The 16,879-nt window shown below is 38.2% G+C and overlaps 1 protein-coding gene across 1 annotated transcript; it reads right to left on the minus strand.

The window, feature by feature from the left end:
• Positions 1-11,183: 11,183 nt before the first annotated feature.
• On the minus strand, positions 11,184-12,143 carry LOC114632773 (olfactory receptor 52A1-like). Its single transcript, XM_028781386.1, has one exon. The coding sequence runs from the start codon at positions 12,141-12,143 to the stop codon at positions 11,184-11,186; it is 960 nt and encodes a 319-aa protein (XP_028637219.1).
• Between the last annotated feature and the right edge of the window lie 4,736 nt (positions 12,144-16,879).

A 16,879-nucleotide genomic window follows, 5' to 3' on the forward strand; every position in this document is an offset into this window, starting at 1 on the left:
GGAGGAGGAGGAGGAGGAGGAGGAGGAGGAGGAGGAGGAGGGAGGGAGGGAGGGAGGGAGGGAGGGAGGGAAGGACGGAAGGAGGGAGAGAGAGAAACCACACACACAGATTTCCAAAGCAAAGACTATCACTTTGCATTTTAAATTTTAGTATGCTAATATTAGACAATGTTTGATTAAAATGATACTTGGATAATCTTATTCTCACCTTGTTCTTGTTACTAGTTAATGTCTTCCTCACAGTCTCTTCTTCACATGCAACTAAAACAATGATACAAAAACACCTTCTAGTTCACCCATCCCTAAAGATGTTTCTATCTTTAGATGTTTGATCCATGTTACGTACTATTAAGAAAAAAAAATCTAGTGTCTACAAAAGAAAACTGGCTCATGCTAGAGAAATATTCATTCTTAAGACACTTCAGATGAAATCATCTGATACTTTTTTGTTTATTTGGTTTTTCTTTCTTTTTAAAATTGCAGCAAGCAGAAATACTTAGCTAATATGGAGCTCTTAATAAGTGGAGAAGAAACTCACCCAGACAGAAAACCAGCCAGCTTAAATAGATCTTTGATGCAGTTTAGATTTGGGAAAGAATTAATAGCTTACCACCTTGCATCATCTGCTCCTAGTCTCTTCTTTTCTTGGCTTTTCTTAGAACTGAGCTGATCCCAGGTTGATGTTTTGACCTTGTCCCTGGAGGAAAGCCAGTACATTTTTGATATTCAACTCATGTTAGTAGAGGAAGGGTTCTCATTACTTGATATTGCACATCCTGAATACAATAATCTACCTCATGGAAAACTTTCTAAGTTACAAGGGTTTTTTAAGAGGAAACTGTAGGTCAGGGCTATAATGTGATAGAACTGAAATAATTTTGTAACCTGGAATAAAATTAACAGGAGACATAGGGAACATGTAGAATAGGAAAATAGAAGATTCATTATTGTTTTTGCCCAACCTTGGACCTATGGTCAATTTTATAGCAAAATAAAAGAAAATACTGCTTATTGTGAAAAATATAATGTCACTAGAGCAGTCAGTCATGTACTCCTGACTACTACTATATTACTAAATTTATTTGAAAATATTATAGTACTTTGAAGTTTCAGAACAAAGGGGATTTAGAAATCATTTTATTTCTTTTTCCCTTTTTACATCCTTGCCTATTTATTTTTTATACCAATTTTAAAACACATGTAGTGAAAATGATAGAAGTCAGATGCCTTTCAATTGTTCCCAGCATTAGGGAGAATTCCTATTTTTCTCTACCAACAGTGAAGTCAGCCCAATAGTTTGCCATGGAATCCGCCTTGAATTGTTTAAATGTCTGCAAATTCATTAAGTAATTTTTCAATGTACTGACTTTGTGTTTTCTGAAACTATTTTGAGATTGATATCATCTTTGATTAAATAATTTGGTAAAAATTGTCATAGAAAGATGATAAGTTGAGCTATTTGAAAGAGTTTTTTCTCTTTTTTAAAAAACTCTTCTCTCATAAACTCTCCTGACCACAGATTCCCCTTTCCCTGCTCCTCTCAATCCCACTCCCTCCTCACTCCCCCAGATCCACTGCTCCTCCATTTCCCTTTAGAAAAGAGCTCCTACAGTCCTTCCTCCCCTTCTTACAGGGTTTTCCCTGAGCTCTGCCTAATGTTTGGATGTGAGTCTGCATCTGTTCCCATCAGCTACGGGAGGAAGCCTCTCTGATGAAGATTGGGCTAGGCATCAATCTATGAGTATAACAGAATATTATTAGGAATCATTTCATGACTTGTTTGCGTGTGTTTGTTTGTTCATTTGTTTGTCTGTCATGTTTAGTTTTACTCCAGATCTCTGGGAAGACCGTATTTCATTTCCTGACTAGCCAAGCAGTGTCAGTCATGGGCTCACTCTACTGTCTTTGATCTCAAGTCATACCTTACATTAGTTGATCACTCCAACAAGCTCTGAGCCACCATTGCCCCAGTACATCTTGCAGACAGGAAAGGTTTTGGGTAGAAGGTTTTGTATCTGGGTTGATGTCAGTCCCACCACTGGAAGACTGGATTGGTTAGCAAAGATGGCCAGTTTATGTTCTTTATCCTCCGTTACTAGTAGTCCTCACTAATGTCATACTCATAGGTTCCAGAAAGTTTCCAATGTGGACTAGTTGTTCACATAGCCCCTAAATATATCCCACTCCCATATCTCAGTAGTCTCTCTCTGGACTCTCCCCATCCCTTCCTCTAGTACTCCCAAGATGAGCCCTCCTGTTCTCATCTCTACTCTCCCCCAGTCCACCCACAAATCTATTATAGTTCCCCTTTCCAGTGAGATCTATATGTCTCCCTAAGAGGATTTCTTGTTACTTTCCTTTTCTCTGAGTGTCTAGACTATAGCATGATTATCATTAACAGCTAATATCCACTTATAAGTGAATGTATATCATGTTTGTTTTTCTGAGTTGCCTGGCTCAGGATGATTTTTTTCTAGTTGCTTTCATTTTCCTGAAAATTCCATGATATCATTTTTTTTTCTGACAGCCAAGTTATTCTCCATTGTGTAAATATGCCACATTTTCTTTATTTAGTCTTTGTTTGAGGGACATCTAAATTATTTCCAGTTGTCTACTGTAAATAAAGCTGCTATGGGCATAGTTGAGCTAATATCTTAGTGGTAGAATAGATGGTCTCTTGGGTCTATGCCCGAGAGTGGTATAACTTTGTCTTCAAGTAGATAGATTTTAAGTTTTCTGAGAAATCACCATATAGATTTTCATAGTAGTTGAACAAGTTTGCACTCCTACCAGCAATGGAAAAGTGTTTCACCTTGTTTCATAGCCTCAGCAGCATGAACTGTTACCTGGTTTTTGTTGTTGTTGTTGTTTTGTTTTTATCTTGACCATTCTGACAGATGTAAATTGAATATCAAAGTAGTTTTGATTTGCTTTTCCCTGATGACTAAGGATTCTGAACAATTGTTTAACTGTTTTAAACCATTTGATATTCCTGTTTAGATCTCTATCTCATTTTTAATTGTATTATTTGCTTTTCCAATGTCTAGGTTTTTTTTATTTGTTTATATAGCCCTTTGCCAGATTTGGTGAATTTTTTTTCCCATTCTGTAGGATGCTATTTTATCCTATTGATATCATTTAAAGTAAATCTTTTCAGTTTCATGAGGCCTTGTTTATTAATTGTGGAACTTGGGGCTGGTCCTATTGGTGTTCTGTTTAGGAAGTTTTCTTTTGTTCCAATGCATTCAAGGATATTCAGCATTTTCTCTTCCATCAGGTTCAGTGTGTCTTGTTTTATGTTGAGGTCTTTTCTAAATATGGACTAAACAAGTTTTGTGCAGGGTGAAAGATATGGATCTATTTCCATTCTTCTACATACAGGCATGCAAGTAGACCACCAACATTTGTTAAAGATGTTTTCTTCTTTCTGTCATATATTTCTGGTTTCTTTATCAAAAAGCAAGTGTTCATAAGTGTGTGGATTTATCTCTGGGTCTTCAATTTTATTCCATTGATCAATCTGTTTGTTTTTATGTCAATACCATATTATTTGGATTTTGTTACTACAACTTTTAGTACAGCTTGAAATCAGGAATGGCAATACCTCCAGAAGTTCCTGATTTTGTTTTGTTTTGCTTTTTTCCCATGGAAAATTGAGTATTGTGCTTTCCAAGTCTGTAAAAAATTGTACTGGAATTTTGATGGGCATTGCATTGACTCTGTAGATTGCTTTTTATAGAATGGCCATTTATACTATACTAATTCTACTGGTCCATGAGCATGGGAGGGCTTTCCATCTTCTTTTTTTTTTATTCTTTTTTTTTCTTTTTATTTATTTATTTATTTATTTATTTATTTATTTAAATTTCTTTTTTTTTTTTTGAACATGAAATGCTTTCTTATAGCATGTTTTACAAGGGGAGGGGGTAAGAGGGGCCAGGTGGTGGAAAAGTACAAAATCTTCTTGGCCTGTGCCTTGAAACATGTCATGGTCTATACGGTACACTGCCTTGAATTATGGTCTACCTGCTGTTCTTCAGAAGATATGGTACACTGCTTGAGTTATGGTCTCCCTGCTATTCTTAAGATGATATGGTACACTGCTTTGAGTCTATCTGCAGTTGCTAAGCAGGATCTTGCAGTTGTCAAGCTTCAGAGGACATTGTGCAGGTGGGGAAAGGTAGGGGGTGAAGTAAGGGCGAGGGTCCTGGCTTCTGGCATCTCCCCCTTCTCTGTTTAGTTAGAGAAGGCATCTTATGATCAATCCCAACTATGTGAATTTTGAATTTGGATGTCTAATTATGGGGGGTCTTAGACAAGTTCACAACCCCAAAACACTGATGTGAGACGAGTCACATCGATGGTCGAAGGTTTTAGGCTGTCGACGATGGGCAACGTCAAGGGACTCCGATGTGGGTGAAAGAAGGGTGAGAGCCCTGTCTTAGGCCTTGTAGGCTGCACCCACTCCCAGCACCACGCACTCCTTTTCGGCTGCATTGGGTGGGCCCCTGGGAAGTGGACCTACAATAATCCCTTCATTGGGCTAACTCACAGCCATCCTAGTCCCTTGTAAATGTTCAAGTTACCAACCATTTGTCAGTTTGGGGTGTAATATTGTCATAAAGGAAGGCTCCCCAATGTTAGCGGCCATATCAAGGGCGGCCTTGGTTTAGGAAAAAGCCAATTTTTGTTGTGGTGATCAAGAGGCCAAGCTCTCTAGCGAGAGAAACGAGGGCAAAGCCAGGCATACCAGGAACCCTTCTGGAGGGCGTGGAAGTCTAGCGGTCGACCGTAGGGGGAGGCAGGGGAGCTGGGAGCTGTGTCAGTCTCCTGCGGAGTCACTTCTGGATCCTCTTCAATTTTCAGCTGATGGTAATGAACTTCAACTGTCTTCTTGATGGCAGCATCAACCTGGTTCCGTGGATGACAGGTCGCAGGCGACGATCTCTGTCTCGCTCAATCTTGATGTCCTGCGCACATCCTCTCAATGAGAGTCCGTCAGAGGGGTCCGGGCCTCGAGCCCCACGTCTGGGTGCCACTTGACCCAACCGGCAGGCCCTAGTTATTCGTGGGGGCGAGGAGGACTGCAACCTGCTATTCTTCAGAAGATATGGTACACTGCTTGAGTTATGGTATCCCTGCTATTCTTCAGATGATATGGTACACTGCTTTGAGTCTATCTGCAGTTGTCAAGCAGGATCTTCCAGTTGCCAAGCTTCAGGGAACCTTGTGCAGGTGGGAAAACGTAGGGGGTGAGGGTAAGGGCGAGGATCCTGGCTTCTGGACCATCTGGATTAGTACTTCTAATAGCAGGCATCACGGGTGATTCATTTTTACCTGGAAAGAAAAAAGAAGGGGATTCTCAGGGAGATTTCTCTTCCCTGGATGTAAATTGTTATTCATCGTATTTATGGTTGGGCCTGGCTTTGTGAGAGTATCTATTTTTTTCATTAATATTTGTGGTAGCCGGTTAGTTGTGCCTTCTGTGGTATTGGACAGGCATATCAGTCTTCGGCTCCATAAGGGAACTGGGTCTGGGGCATTCCCTTTACGGGTATGAGGGTCCTTCCCCATATCTGTGGCAAAGTTTTGTTGGTCTTGGTGGTGCCCGAGGACACCAACATGGTCAGCAAGAGATTTGCCATGAACTTTCAGCTTTAGAGAGAGAAAAGTGAACAAGGCATGATGGAGAGTATTTCAGGGGGACTCCTTCTGAGGGGGTACCATTCCCCCTCTTTTGTTTTTAAAGCCAATTTTTCAGAGTTCTTGTAAAATCAGGGCAGAAGCGCCAACAGTTGCTCCTTCTACACTCAGAGAGTCATGAAGACCTTATTTAAGGATATATAAATCTATATTAATAATCTTTTGTCAAAGGACTTTTATAGCACCACTGACAATTAATCAGACTATATGATATATTGATTAGAAATAGCTTTTTCTACTTTTTGTGAGATTACCTCTCTTCTGTCAATTAACTGTTGAGGAAGTTAGGGTTTACCTAACTCTTGAGAATATTGAACAGAGATTTAAGTTCTTTTGTGGAGAGCTTAAAATAGAATCTTAGCCAATTTGCAACTCCTAGAAACTTTTGAAATTAATTTAAAATAAGTAAACTCCCTTTTTTAAAAAAAATCCTTTATCTGTGTGGGTTTTTTACTGGATAATATACGTATTTACCTTTCAATGTTATCTCCTTTCTCATTCTCCCCCAAGATCCCTTATCCCATACCCACTCCTCCTAATTTTTATGATGGTGTGCTCCAAACATCCTCCCAGTCCCGTCTCCCTGCTCTCGAATTCCCACACAGTAGGGGATTAAACTTTCGGGGACCTTGGCCCTCCACTTTCACTGAAGTCTAACAAGGTCACCCTCAATTCCCTATACAGGTGCGTGGGTCCCTCCCTTTGTGCTCTCTGGTTTAGACTTTGGGAGTTCTGGTTGAAACTTTTGATACTCCTTCTAGAAAGGACCAACGCATCCATACTTTGGTCTTCCTTCTTCTATGTGAGTTTTATGTGGTCTATATGTAGATTCTTAGACATTGTGAGCTTTTGGGCTAATATCCACTTATCAGTGAGTGCATACCATGTATGTTCTTTTGAGATTGGGTCATCTCACTCAAGATGATATTTTCCAACTCCATCCATTTGCCTAGGAATTTTGTGAACTGATTGGAGAAGGTACCATGAGGTGCTGAGAAAAAGGTATATTCTTTTGCTTTAGGGTGAAATGTTCTATAGATATCTATTAAGTCCATTTGGTTCATAACTTCTGTTAGTTTTACTGTATCTCTATTTAGTTTCTGTTTCCATGATTTATCCATTGCTGAGAGTGGGGTGTTGAAGTCTCCCACTATTATTATGTGAGGTGCAATGTGTGTTTTGAGCTTTAGTAAGGTTTCTTTTATGAAAGTCGACGCTCTTGTATTTGGCGCATAGATATTCAGAATTGAGAGTTCATGTTGGTTGACTTTTCCTTTGACAAGTATGAAATGCCCTTCTTTATCCTTTTTGATAGTTTTAAGTTGAAAGTCGATTTTATTCGATATTAGAATGGCTACTCCCGCTTGTTTCTTAGGTCCATTTGCTTGAAAAATTATTTTCCAACCTTTGACTCTAAGGTAGTGTCTGTCTTTGTCACTGAGGTTGGTTTTCTGTAAGCAGCAAAAAGCTGGGTCCTGTTTGTGTATCCAGTCCATTAGCCTATGCCTTTTTATTGGGGAATTGAGTCCATTGATGTTAAGAGATATTAAGGAGAGGGTGTTGTTGCTTTCTGTCATTTTTGCTAATAGTGGAGACATCGTTTGTGTGGTTATCTTCTTTTGGGTTTGATGGAAAAGGATTATTTTCTTGCTATTTCTAGGGTATGATTGCCCTCCTTGTATTGGAGCTTTCCTGCTATTATCCTTTGTAAAGCTGGATTTGTGGGAAGATACTGTGTAAATTCAGTTTTGTCATGCAATATCTTAGTTTCTCCGTCTATGGTAATTCAGAGTTTTGCTGGGTAAAGTAGCTTGGGCTGGCATTTACGTTCTCTTAGGGTTTGTATGATATTTGTCCAGGATCTTCTGGCTTTTATAGTATCTGGTGAGAAGTCAGGTGTAATTCTGATAGGTTTGCCTTTATATGTTATTTGGCCTTTTTCCCTAACTGCTTTTAAAATTCTTTCTTTGTTTTGTACATTTTGTGTCTTGATTATTATGTGACGGGAGTTATTTCTTTTTTGATCTAGTCTGTTTGGCGTTCTGTAGGCTTCTTGTGTGATTATGGGCATCTCATTCCTTAGGTTAGGGAAGTTTTCCTCAATAATTTTGTTGAAGATATTTACTGGCCCTTTAAGTTGGGAATCTTCACTCTCATCTACACCTATTATCCTTAGGTTTGGTCTTCTCATTTCGTCCTGGATTTCCTGGCTATTTTGAGATAACAACTTTTTGCATTTTGCATTTTCTTTGATAGTTGTGTCAATATTTTCTAAGGTATCTTCTGCACCTGAGATTCTTTCTTCTATCTCTTGTATTCTGTTGGTGATGCTTGTGTCTATGACTCCTGATTTCTTTCTTAGGTTTTCTATCTCCAGGATAGTCTCCCTTTGTGCTTTCTTTATTGTTTCCACTTCCATTTTTATGTCTTGAATGGTTTTGTTCAATTCCTTCATCTGTTTGTTTGTGTTTTCTTGTAATTCTTTAAAGGATTTTTTTGTTTCTTTAAGGACTTCATCCTGTTTTCCTGTGTTCTCCTCAAGTTTTTTGATAGTGTTATTTACTTCCTTCTTGTAGTCCTCTAGCATCATCATTAGAAGTGATTTTAGATCTGGTTCTTGTTTTCCTGGTGATATGGGGAGTTCAGGACTTTCTAATGTGGGAGAACTAGGTTCTGATACTGGCAAGTACCTTGGGTTGCTGGTGCTTGTGTTCTTGCGCTTGCCTTTCGCCATCTGGATCACCTTTGTGCTGTCAGTGCTGTCTCTGACTGGGGCCTGTTTTTCCTATTATCTAGGTTGTGTCAGAACTGTTTGGGATGGGTTTTGCTGCTTGAGTTAGAGCTGAGGCACAAGATGTGCTCGGTGCTCAGGTGTAAACCGGAAGGGGCCGGGGCTCCGGGTCAGGAGCGGATTCCTGGGTCTCAGTGAGTCCCAGTGGGTCCCAGTGGGTCCCAGTTGCTCCCTGATTGGGGGCGAGCACTGCCACCTCCTAGCCTAAGAAACTGCTTGGCACAGAGGTCCTGTGAGCCCCGCTTCCTCTGGATTCTACGAGATTGGGTGCAGAGCTGACTCTCGGGATCTGCTCTGGCACAGACCGGAAGGAACCCACGCTCCGGGCCTGGAGTGAACTCCTGGGTCCCAGTGGGTGGGTCCTAGCCGCTCCCTGTTTGGGGGCAAGCACTGCCACCTCCTAGCCCAAGACCCTGCTTGGCACAGAGGTCCTGCGAGCCCCGCTTCCTCTGGATTCTGCGAGATTGGGTGCAGAGCTGCCTCCTGGGATACGCAAGTGCTCGGGCCCAGACCGGATGGAGCACGCCCCGGGCCAAGTGCGAATTCCTGGGTCCCAGTGGGTCCCGGTTGCTCCCTGTTTGGGGTGAGTGCTGCTTTTTCCTTACCTGGGATGCTGCGTGAGTTCAAGCTTCTGGGAGTCCCTGTTTCTCTCGGTTTTCTCGGCTTTCCATCTTCTGATGTCTTCAATTTCTTTCTTCAGTGACTTCAAGTTTTTGTCATACAAGTCTTTCAATTGCCTGGTTAGGGTTACCCCAAAAACATTTTATATTATTTGTGAAGGATGTAGGTCCCCTAATTTCTTTCACCATCTATTTGTCATTTATATAAAGAAGATCTACATATTTGTGTTTTGGTGGGTTCTTTTTGTTTTGTTTTGTTTGTTCACTTTTCAGTTAAGCATGTATCCAGACACATTGCTGAAAACGTCTATCAGTTATAGGAGATCTCAGGTAGAATTTTTGTGGTCACTAATGTGTATTATGATACCATCTGCTAATAGTGAAACTTTGACTTCCTCCTTTCCAATTTGTATGCCCTTAATCTTATTCAGTTGTCTTATTGTTCTAGCTAGAATTTCACGTGCTATATTGAAAAGACATGAAAATAGTGAACAAAGTTTTAATATAACCCAACAAAAGAGCTAAGGGAAGGACTGAAGGAGCTGAAGGGGATTCCAACCCCATTGGAAGAGCAATATCAACTAACAAGACTACCCAGAGATCCTAGAGACTAAACCACCAATCAGAGTATACATGGATGTGTCCATGGTTCCATATACATATATAACAGAGGACGGTCTCATCTGACATTAATGGGCAGGGAGGCCCTTTGTCCTGTGGAGCCTTGATACCCCAATGTAAGGGGAAGCTAGAGCAGTGAGGCAGGAGTGGGTGTGGAGGTAGAGGAGTACCCTCATAGAGGCAAAGGGGTAACAGGGAAGGGGGATATCATGTGAAATGTAAAAAAATAAAATGTATAATAAAAATTTAGATGTTTTTATGACATTGATTTGGATCTATTATTTATTACATTCATTCCTTGAAAACTTCATACATGTATTTAATGCATTCTTATAACCCTCATTCATCTTTTGTCATCTCCTGCCAACAGCTTTCCTACAAACACCTTTCCTACATTTAGGGGTTTCTTTTTAATTTGTGATGAACTGAGGTTTCCAAAGACAATGGGTTTGTAACTAACCACTATAACTTGGTGGACTCACCTGGAATACATAGGTGATAACAATGACTCTCCCTCTCCCAGAATCTGCAGATAGACAACAGTTCAGCAGGAGGAGATAGTAGCCTATGCTTTCTCGCACATTGAAGACAGACTTCTGTCAGGCCAGTGTAGGTCAGCATAGCTGTTTAGAGTTAATAACTGAAATAGATATGCCATTCCCAAAGATAACATTTTGCAGCCCTTCTTTCTACTTCTTTCTCTTATGTTTTTGCGTTCCCTCTTTCTTGATATCTTATCCTCTGTGTCTTACAGAGGTAACATAAGTATTTTCTTCAGGAATGAGTCCTCAAGCTTCACTTATTCAGGGCTATGAGCACCCATGTGTCTCTGCAATTACTATCTATCATTACAAAAAAAGAGCTTGTATGATTGAGACTGAAATTAGGAAATGTGTGTGTATGTGTGTGTGTTTCTGATTTTGTGTGTGTGCATATGGGTCTCTGTGTGTGTTTATACATTTAGATGTCATTTAGAAAGACAGCTGTAATGAGTCTACACCTGAGATGAAAAAATTTAAGATTTTTATTGAGTTAACAGTTCTAGGCATATATAATCATCTGTGGAATAGAATAAGAATCCACCTAGAGTACTGTATTAAAACTTGTATCATCCAGGATGTATTGTAAGTATATTTACACTATTGATCTTTTTTGCCACATACTTATTCAAAATGTTATATAGTCATGTAATAATATAAGTAGAATACAGTTTATAACTTCATGTCTTCAAGTCAGTAGTTTATTTTGAACTGGAAAGATGTCTTTCTCTGTATTTTCCTTGATTAATTGCTCATTTGAATTTCAGTCCATCAATAATTGTGGAATTGAATCTCTTCATGTTCCATGAGGAGGGTAGGAAACTCATACAGTGAGCACAGAGCACAAACCTTACCCATTTCTACAATGTAACAATCTTTTCTGTAAGTCAGTAAGTGTTTGGTAGATCACTATAGACATCCATGATCTAGAAGTAAGACCTGTGCGACCCTCTTTCGAATGACCATGTTTTTCACTCCATAAACAATAGGGTTGAGAGCAGGAGGCAAGAGGAGGTAGATGGTTGACAGAAGAATGTGAGTGGAGGGAACAACATGGCCAAGACGGTGGCTAAAAAAAGAGAAAAAGGCAAGAATATAAAACTCTAGAAAAACAAAAATATGAGCTGTGCAGGTGTTAAAGGCTTTGAGCCGTGCCTCCTTTTGTTGAAGGCGAAAAACAGCCTGGAAAATCAGGGCATAAGATATGAGTATAAAAATCATGTCAAATCCCAGTATGCTAAACCCCACGAAGAGACCACATATCTTATTGACCTGCACATCATCTGCTGCAAGCTTCACCACAGCCATGTGTTCACAATAAGAATGGGCAATTTGAATGGACCGAAAATGGTGCAGTCTTTTTATTAGAAGAGGTAACAGGCCTACTAGTACTACTGCTCGAATTACCACCACCACTATCATCCGGCCTAGAATTGAAGGTGTAAGGATAGATGTGTGTCTCAGAGGATCACAGATAGCAATGTAGCGATCAAAAGCCATTGCCAATAGAATGCCAGACTCCATACCCTGCAAGGTATGGATGAAAAACAGTTGGACTAGGCAGGCATCAAAGGCCATTGAATATGCCCTGAACCAAAATATGGCCAACATTTTGGGGGCAATGGCTACACAAAGTCCTATGTCTGTAGTTGCCAGCACAGCCAGGAAGATGTACATGGGCTGATGTAAGCTACGCTCAGCTGGGATGATGATTAATAAAACAATATTTCCCAAAAGAGCCACCAGACACACTGTAAAGAATGGAAATCCAATCCAAAATTGCACATGCTCTAGTCCAGGAATTCCAATCAATATTACAGTTCCAGGGTTCAGATATGTTATGTTGTTCGGGTTCATGGACCTCAGCATTCTGTCTTCTCACCCTTGAGCATGACACCTGAAATAAATAATGTAGGAGAGAGGGGAAAATATCTAAATCTTTAATTGAGCTCATTCTCTGTCAGAGTAGTATTCAACATCAGTGTATTTTTAGCAAAGACTGGGATCTCCAGTAGCTCTTTGTTCAGTTTGTCATGAAAGTTCTATGATGCTTGTCATGGTAGCAGAGACAAGGGCTCACTGTTATCTGTTTTCAAGGGAGATTTTGGAGGGATTTTTAATCATCTTAAAATTAATCTATATTTCAAGATTTTAAACTGTTACATTGCTTTTGTTTGTGGAGGTTTTGATGATAAAATGCAATGGTAAAATAAAATGTTCTTTTAAAGAATCAGAATTTTATTGTTCTTCAGTAGAACATTGGACAGTGAATCAAACATGTTTACTGAGCCAGTTTTAAGAAAAGTGGAAAAATAGTCAGGTCTTACGGATAATAAAGACCATGTTTCTTTCTTGAAACAACTCAATCTCACAGTGTCTGTATGTAGACTTTGAGTAACCATTGGCAATTTCAGTTGCATCTTCTGAATTGGCTGTGGATGATTTTGCTTTTCCCCAATATTAGGTTAGACAACCTGTTATAGACAAGAGGCAGTCTCCAAAAGAATCTAGTACGGGAAAGTATGTAGGATGGAAGCACTCTCAGCAAATCTTGCCTGTTTTAAAAGTGAAGGTATCTTCTAAACCTCAGGAAGATATCACAGGCAGTTCCTCCAACTAGAGCTGATATCTAATTCTCTACTGTAAAATGTCTAATTTTTAAAAACCTAAATATGGATCACCTATAATCAGAGTCTTGATATATAACACATATATTGCCACATATATGTTACAGATTTGACTGTCAAAATATATAAATATTATTGAAATTTTCCATTTTGCCCAATGAAAGTTATCCACCAACACAGACCTTAGGTGGTTCACTCCAGCAAAGTGCTTGGGTGTTAGTGTGGACTTTGGTACTGAATAATCTAGTCTCAGATCCTAGTGGAGGTACTGCAGCCCAAAGCTCTCTAAAGGAAAGCATGAATCACAAGATTCAGGTTTGTGTGTACAACAATCAGAAGTTCAAAGGTATTTTTTATTCTGACTTATGACATCTCTCTAGAAGTAGATCAGTGTTTCTCACCTGATATTTCTTCAGAAGAACCTGGAAGCAGAAACTTAGAGCTGCTGTGGATTTCTGAAGCTCTCTCGTCTTGAGTACTTGAGGAACAAGGTGTGCCTTTTTGCCAAGCTACATTCAGCTTCTGTGTTAGCTCCAAGAGATGTCATTTGAATGAGCCCAAGACATTGCTGTTCACACAGGGCTTCAGAAGGCTTCTAGCTGGCATAAGTTTTCTCACTGGGGCCATAAAAATGTGCTTGGCTGCTGTGAAAATATAAGTTTTACTTCAAAGCTTTTATATATGATATGCTGGGCAAACTGATATTTTACTGCATTGTTTTTAGATATCAGTGAAGATTTATTAGAACACAGTAGCTAAATAATAAAACTGTATGTTAATGTATATGAATATTAGGAAAATATTTTTCTGGCTGTAAAGTTTTATGGAAAATTTTGTGAACATTTGATAATTACATTTGAATCAAATGGATAAAACCATAAAATATGGACTCAAAACATAATTTAAAATAAAATGTTTCTTGAAAATCTTTGAATATAATGCACATTTATTTTGGTGGGGAGGAGATCTAATTATTTAGCAAATTCTTTTTCTCTCTTTTATCATGATTTTGTTAATCAGTGTATTTAAAAAAAACATTTAGAATTTTTCTTCAATCCTCTCATATATATACACTGACCCCAATATCTTCCATATAGGATTTATTTTCATATATTCACATAAGGGTCCTCATAAGAGAAGAAATTATAAAATTTCACTGGGTAACTGTGTTGCTTATTTCCTGCATGACACTTAAGTGGACTCTATCATTTAAGCATAGACTTCATTTTTACCTTATGAATGAAAATAATCTGGAGCTTCTGATTCTTTCTACTCAGTATCACTAGTGAATGGACTATGGTCCAAACAGTCATAAGTATCTGTTTTGTAAACTAACGTTCGTGAAAAGCATTTTTCCTCTGTTGTTTTCATTTGATAATTGGGGAAATTATGGTGGGAAAAATGCTGAAAGAACTCCATACTGATTTTGACACATATGACTTCATGTCCCAGAAATTACTGAAGCCTCTTTGATCATTTGATAATTGCCTAACAGTATAAAGGCAGAAATAAATTCTACTTCTCTCACTGTATGAAAGCACCTTTATTAGATTATGTTTTCAATACATGTTTTAACAAAGTCTTGATATTAATCAGTACTGTGATCTGGCTACCAGCACCTGATGTCCATTTTTCTACTTTTAAAATTGATTAATTCTATTTTCCAGTTTTAACACTGATTAACTAAAGATATCAACCCTAATTGTCATACATTTAAATAATCTTCTGATGAATCAGTACTTGGAACAACTCACACTAAATATATGAAAGTCTATGAAAAAACTAGCATGTTATTCTAAACTGTAACAGTCACTGGAATACTAAAGAATAAAATAAGAAGAACCAAAGGGAAATGAGAGTTTCTTTATGATAGAGAGGAAGAAAAATCAAGACAAAAGAGGAGGAGGAGGAGGAGGAGGAGGAGGAGGAGGGGTAGGAGGAGGAAGAGGAGGAGAACGAGGATGAAGAGGAAGAAAAGAGTAGAAGTAGGGGCAGGAGACAAAAAGATGTTTGTCACAGACACTTTCAAGAGCAGCTGTCATGTGTTATGGTGGAAATGACAAGGAATATCTAACTAGTTTGCTACCCAAGTTAGCTATTTGTTTGTTTGTTTGTTTGTTTGTTTGATTGATTGATTGATTTCCATTCACTATATCTGAAAGTTCAAATTTCTTAAATCAAGTAATTCTTACTATTTTTTGAGGGTTTTAGAACCATGTAGAAACTTGATGGAGGGTTAGCATGTACCTTGGTTTCCTAAAACTCTATTCCTACAAGAGAGAATAGATTCTCAACTTGATGAACCTTAGAACTCTGAAATAACAGAGTAACAAACATGCAATCAATGTCTACTGAAAGAAAACAGAGTGATAACTAATGGTATTCCAAAGAGGTAGGAAGAGAAATGGAAGCTGGGATGGTCTTTGCCCTGAGAGAAGCATTTCCTAGGCAGAAAGATCAGACCCTGAACCTCAAAAGCACATTCTTACTCTGTCTTTATCATATTTCCTTCATTAGTCAAACACATGTCAAGCTTTCTCAAAGATAATTAGCAGGTTATCCTGAAATATTCCTTTTTCATTTAAAAAAATTATAGAGTTATAGAGTTCATTGCAATTGAGTATAGACAAGAAAACTGGTTTATGACATAAACTAATTGGAAACTATAAGTAAAATAGAGTATTATATAATTATCCTTAAAAACATACTGAAAGTGTACTATTCCTAACTGTATAAATGTAATATCCTTAGTCTGTATACTGTTAGTTTTATCAAATTAAAAGGGAAAATATGGAAGTATGTATGGCTGGGTTTATAGGAAGGAAAGGGAAGGGAGACATTATGTAATTACATCATAATTTAAAAAATAAAAGAATTAAAGGTTCATGAAATCAAGTTATTCTTGTTTTTTTGAAAAAAAATTATAAAAGCAAATAAACCAGGAAAAGCAACTGAATAGAGTACTCATAAAGCTTTTATTACATCTTTACAAAAATAAACTCCCATCATTCCCACTTGAAAATCTGTAGAGAGAGAAAAACATACCTGGTAAGGCTGAAGCCTTGACTGACTTAGGCTGGGTATATTCACAGAAAGTATCAACACATTTAGATGTTGCTAGAATAGCCACTGCACTTCCCACTACAGCATGAGCTAAGAAGATCCTTTTTAATCTAACTTCCCAAGAGGGTTGTCATCCTTATGTATCATACCTTCATTTACCTTAAGCATCAGGACACACACTTTCAACCTCACTTATATTTTAAACTTAAAGTATTTTCATTAGTATAAAGATAGGAACTATATACTCTTGCATCATAGGATGGGGATTCTGACAAGTGCAATAGCAAGGTCAAGTAAACATGAGCTTCAGAGATTTCTTAATATGTACCTATCAAGGCTAAGAATCTTTTGCAACCTGTGTCACCTGCCAAGTCCTTGAGCTAAAGTAGATGAGTAACAATTATTCTTGTGAATGAACAAGTGCCTATCAACTGCAGTCAACTATTCAATGAATGTCGATTTTGTGATTTCCACTCCTATATATGTGTTTGTGTGAATTTGTGTTATACAAAGGTAAACAAATCCTTGAAAATACCAAGAAAGAATTAAATTACTAGATGAAACCATAGTCCATTGTTTTACTTTTAAATACACTGAAAATCTACTTCAGGAATATGTTGGAATATGTCATTCAAAGTTCCCACTATTGAAACATCAGAAAACTTGTCATCGCATATTTTTAGGATACCAGGTTTTGCTTTTTGGTTTGTTTGTTTGTTTTTATGTGCCTCTGCTCTTACAATGGCTATTTTTTATCTTTTAACCACACACAGGATAATACATGATAACCCCAAATACAAGTTCACCATGTTATCCTTAAAAGAGTCTAAAATGTCTTTTTTTCCGCTTTCACTTATAAATGCACACTTAGAGGCAAATGAGCCAATTCTCTGAACTGTTAGACAGATTCAAATA

This window comes from Grammomys surdaster, unplaced genomic scaffold (genome assembly GCF_004785775.1).
Source record: "Grammomys surdaster isolate TR1022 unplaced genomic scaffold, NIH_TR_1.0 425, whole genome shotgun sequence".
NCBI lineage: Eukaryota > Metazoa > Chordata > Mammalia > Rodentia > Muridae > Grammomys > Grammomys surdaster.

What these genes read in the sequence shown, in the direction of transcription:
- LOC114632773 (XM_028781386.1), bottom strand. Translation starts at nt 12,143, where the DNA reads ATGCTGAGGTCCATGAACCCGAACAACATAACATATCTGAACCCTGGA.